Source organism: Apium graveolens, chromosome 9 (genome assembly GCF_009905375.1).
Source record: "Apium graveolens cultivar Ventura chromosome 9, ASM990537v1, whole genome shotgun sequence".
Lineage (NCBI taxonomy): Eukaryota > Viridiplantae > Streptophyta > Magnoliopsida > Apiales > Apiaceae > Apium > Apium graveolens.
Window position 1 is genome coordinate 9,529,188 of NC_133655.1, and position 2,537 is coordinate 9,531,724.

A 2,537-nucleotide genomic window follows, 5' to 3' on the forward strand; every position below is an offset into this window, starting at 1 on the left:
AGGGTTATGACGAGCTCAAGATACCACATTTTCAAGTGTAATACATGAACCACCAAACACATCCAATTCATTCGGAGTTTGAAGGATCAACATGTGTGAGCTGTGATAGTTTTGTTATACCACCTAGTTCTTGCAGCTAACACAGACCATTCATGTGTTGTTATGTCATAATTCTTGTTTATAAACAAAATTCAAGTACGGATATAAGTGTTTATATTTGACAAACTCAAGAAAGAACTGAATGTATTTCAGAACCAACAGTCACATTATTTCCACTGCAATACAAAAGATATAAAGAGGAAAAACAACTGAACTCCTAGAACCCAGGGACTAGGCTCATGGGCTAACAAAGACTCCTACAATAACTCTAACTACATGAACGTTATTCAAACAAACCGAAACATTCTCCATGATCAGCTAGACTTATTCAACTAAACAAAATAAATTAAGACAAGTTTGATATTAAACCCAACAATCTCCCCCGTAAACTTTACTATCACCAATGCTTACATTAATATGTCTGCTCGCTGGCTTTCTCCACCTATGTGTTTAATAACAATTTCACCTCGATCAATGCATTCCCTGATGAAATGAAAACGTATGTCGATGTGCTTGCTTCGCTTATGAGAAACTGGATTTCTTGCCAAATCTATTGTTGACCTATTATCAACATATATAACAACTGGATTCATTTGTTCACCTGTAACCTGCATCATCACCTTCCTGAGCCAAATCCCTTGGCACACAGCTATTGCAGCAGCCATATATTCTGCTTCATAGGAGGATAAGGCAATATTATGTTGCTTTTGAGACACCCATGTCACTAAACATTCATTCAGATAGAAAACCATTGCACCAGTACTTCTTCGATCATCGAGATTTCCTGCTAGGTTACTGTCAGAATATCCAGTTAATACGTTATTTCCACAATCCTTTGTGTAGACTAGACCAAGATTCAACGTGCCCTGTATATATCTCAGTATACGTTTTGCTGTATTAAGATGAATTATAGTTGGTCTTTCCATGTGTATGCTAATCACACCCACAGCGTATACAATGTCCGGGCATGTGTGAACCAAGTATCTAAGTCCACCAACTAGACTCTTAAATTGTGTTGCATCGACTGCTTTCCCTCATTCATTTTTAGTAATGACTTCCTTTGGATCCATAGGATATTTGCACGGATTAAATTTAGCCATTCCTGCCCTTTCTAAGACCTTCCTTGCATACCCAGTTTGCTTCAGCTCAATAAAATCATTACTCTGCTTCACCTCAATACCAATATAATATAACAACTTTCCCATATCGCTCATCTCAAAAACACCACTCATCTGATCCTTGAACTCTTGAATCATATTATTGTCTATGCCAGTCACAAGTAAGTCATCCACATAGACACTGATTATGATAGATTCAGCTCCCTTTCATTTTACATACACCCCATGCTCATATGGACACCTAAGAAAGCCCAAATTCTCAAGACACTTATTATGTTTGGCATACCATGCACGTGGTGCCTGTTTTAAACCATACAAGGCCTTGAATAGCTTGTAAATATAACCCTCTCTTCATGGCTTGACAAACCCTTCGGGATGAGAAACATAGACATTTCTTTTATTTCCCCATTCAAAAAAGCTGTTTTGACATCCAAATGGTGTACCTTCCAGGAATTTTTTGCTGCTAAAGCAAGAAGTAATCGCACTGTCTCCAATCGTGTAACAGGAGCAAATACTTCATAAAAATCCACTCCCTTTTCTTGCACATACCCTTTTGCTACAAGACGCGCCTTGTGTTTCATAACATTTCCATCCGCATCATTTTTCAATTTGTATATCCTTTTCAAATCAATGACCTTGTGACCCGATGATAAACTAGTTAACTCTCATGTATTATTTTTCTCTATAGAATCAATTTCATTTTGCATTGCTTGTCTCCAATCCTTACTTCTCTTTGCGTGATTTTACGAACTTGGCTAATCTATCCCCATAAGGAGCAGTTCATCTTCTTCCTCGACCTCTTCTGTGTTCTCATATAAGTCTGTCAAGCTTCTGAATTTCTTTGGTGTGTGACTGTTATGATACTGCCCTCTATTCACACCATGTCTCTGCTTCTATGATGGCATCTCCATTTGATCTTGATCATCAAAAGCTGACATGTCTCCCCCGTGATCAGTAGCTTCATTCTCCTCATATCAATACAAATCTGGAACTTTAAAGTACCCTTGTTGATTTTCGTAGTCCTGTGATTGATCCTCCCATCTCCAGTATTTTCCTTCTTCAAATTTTACATCCCAACTAACAAATATACGCCTGTTCACTGGATCGTACAACCTATAGGCCTTGGTGCCAAGCTCTTTCCCAAGATTCACAACCTCCATACTTCAATCATCTAGTTTCTTTGGGTTAATTCGAGGAACTTTCATATGCACGATGCAGCCAAAAACTCGAACATAGCTGAGATTTGGCTTCTTTCCCTTCAGTGCTTCATATGGGGTTTTTCCAGTCAAGTAGCTCTAATTATGAAAAACTATTGAATTC

At 38.1% G+C, this 2,537-nt stretch overlaps 1 protein-coding gene across 1 annotated transcript; it reads right to left on the reverse strand.

Annotated features, from left to right (window-relative positions):
* Positions 1–226: 226 nt before the first annotated feature.
* LOC141684989 (secreted RxLR effector protein 161-like) lies at positions 227–1,025 on the reverse strand. The gene is made up of 2 exons (XM_074490117.1): positions 511–1,025; positions 227–275 (listed from the first exon to the last, which is right to left on the reverse strand). Exons 1-2 carry the CDS (start codon positions 1,023–1,025, stop codon positions 227–229), a joined length of 564 nt encoding a protein of 187 aa, XP_074346218.1.
* Between the last annotated feature and the right edge of the window lie 1,512 nt (positions 1,026–2,537).

What these genes read in the sequence shown, in the direction of transcription:
- LOC141684989 (XM_074490117.1), bottom strand. Translation starts at nt 1,025, where the DNA reads ATGGAAAGACCAACTATAATTCATCTTAATACAGCAAAACGTATACTG. An exon ending in CAGCGAGCAGACATATTAAT is followed by an intron (nt 276 to 510) that starts GTAAGCATTGGT and finishes TTTGTATTGCAG; the next exon opens with TGGAAATAATGTGACTGTTG.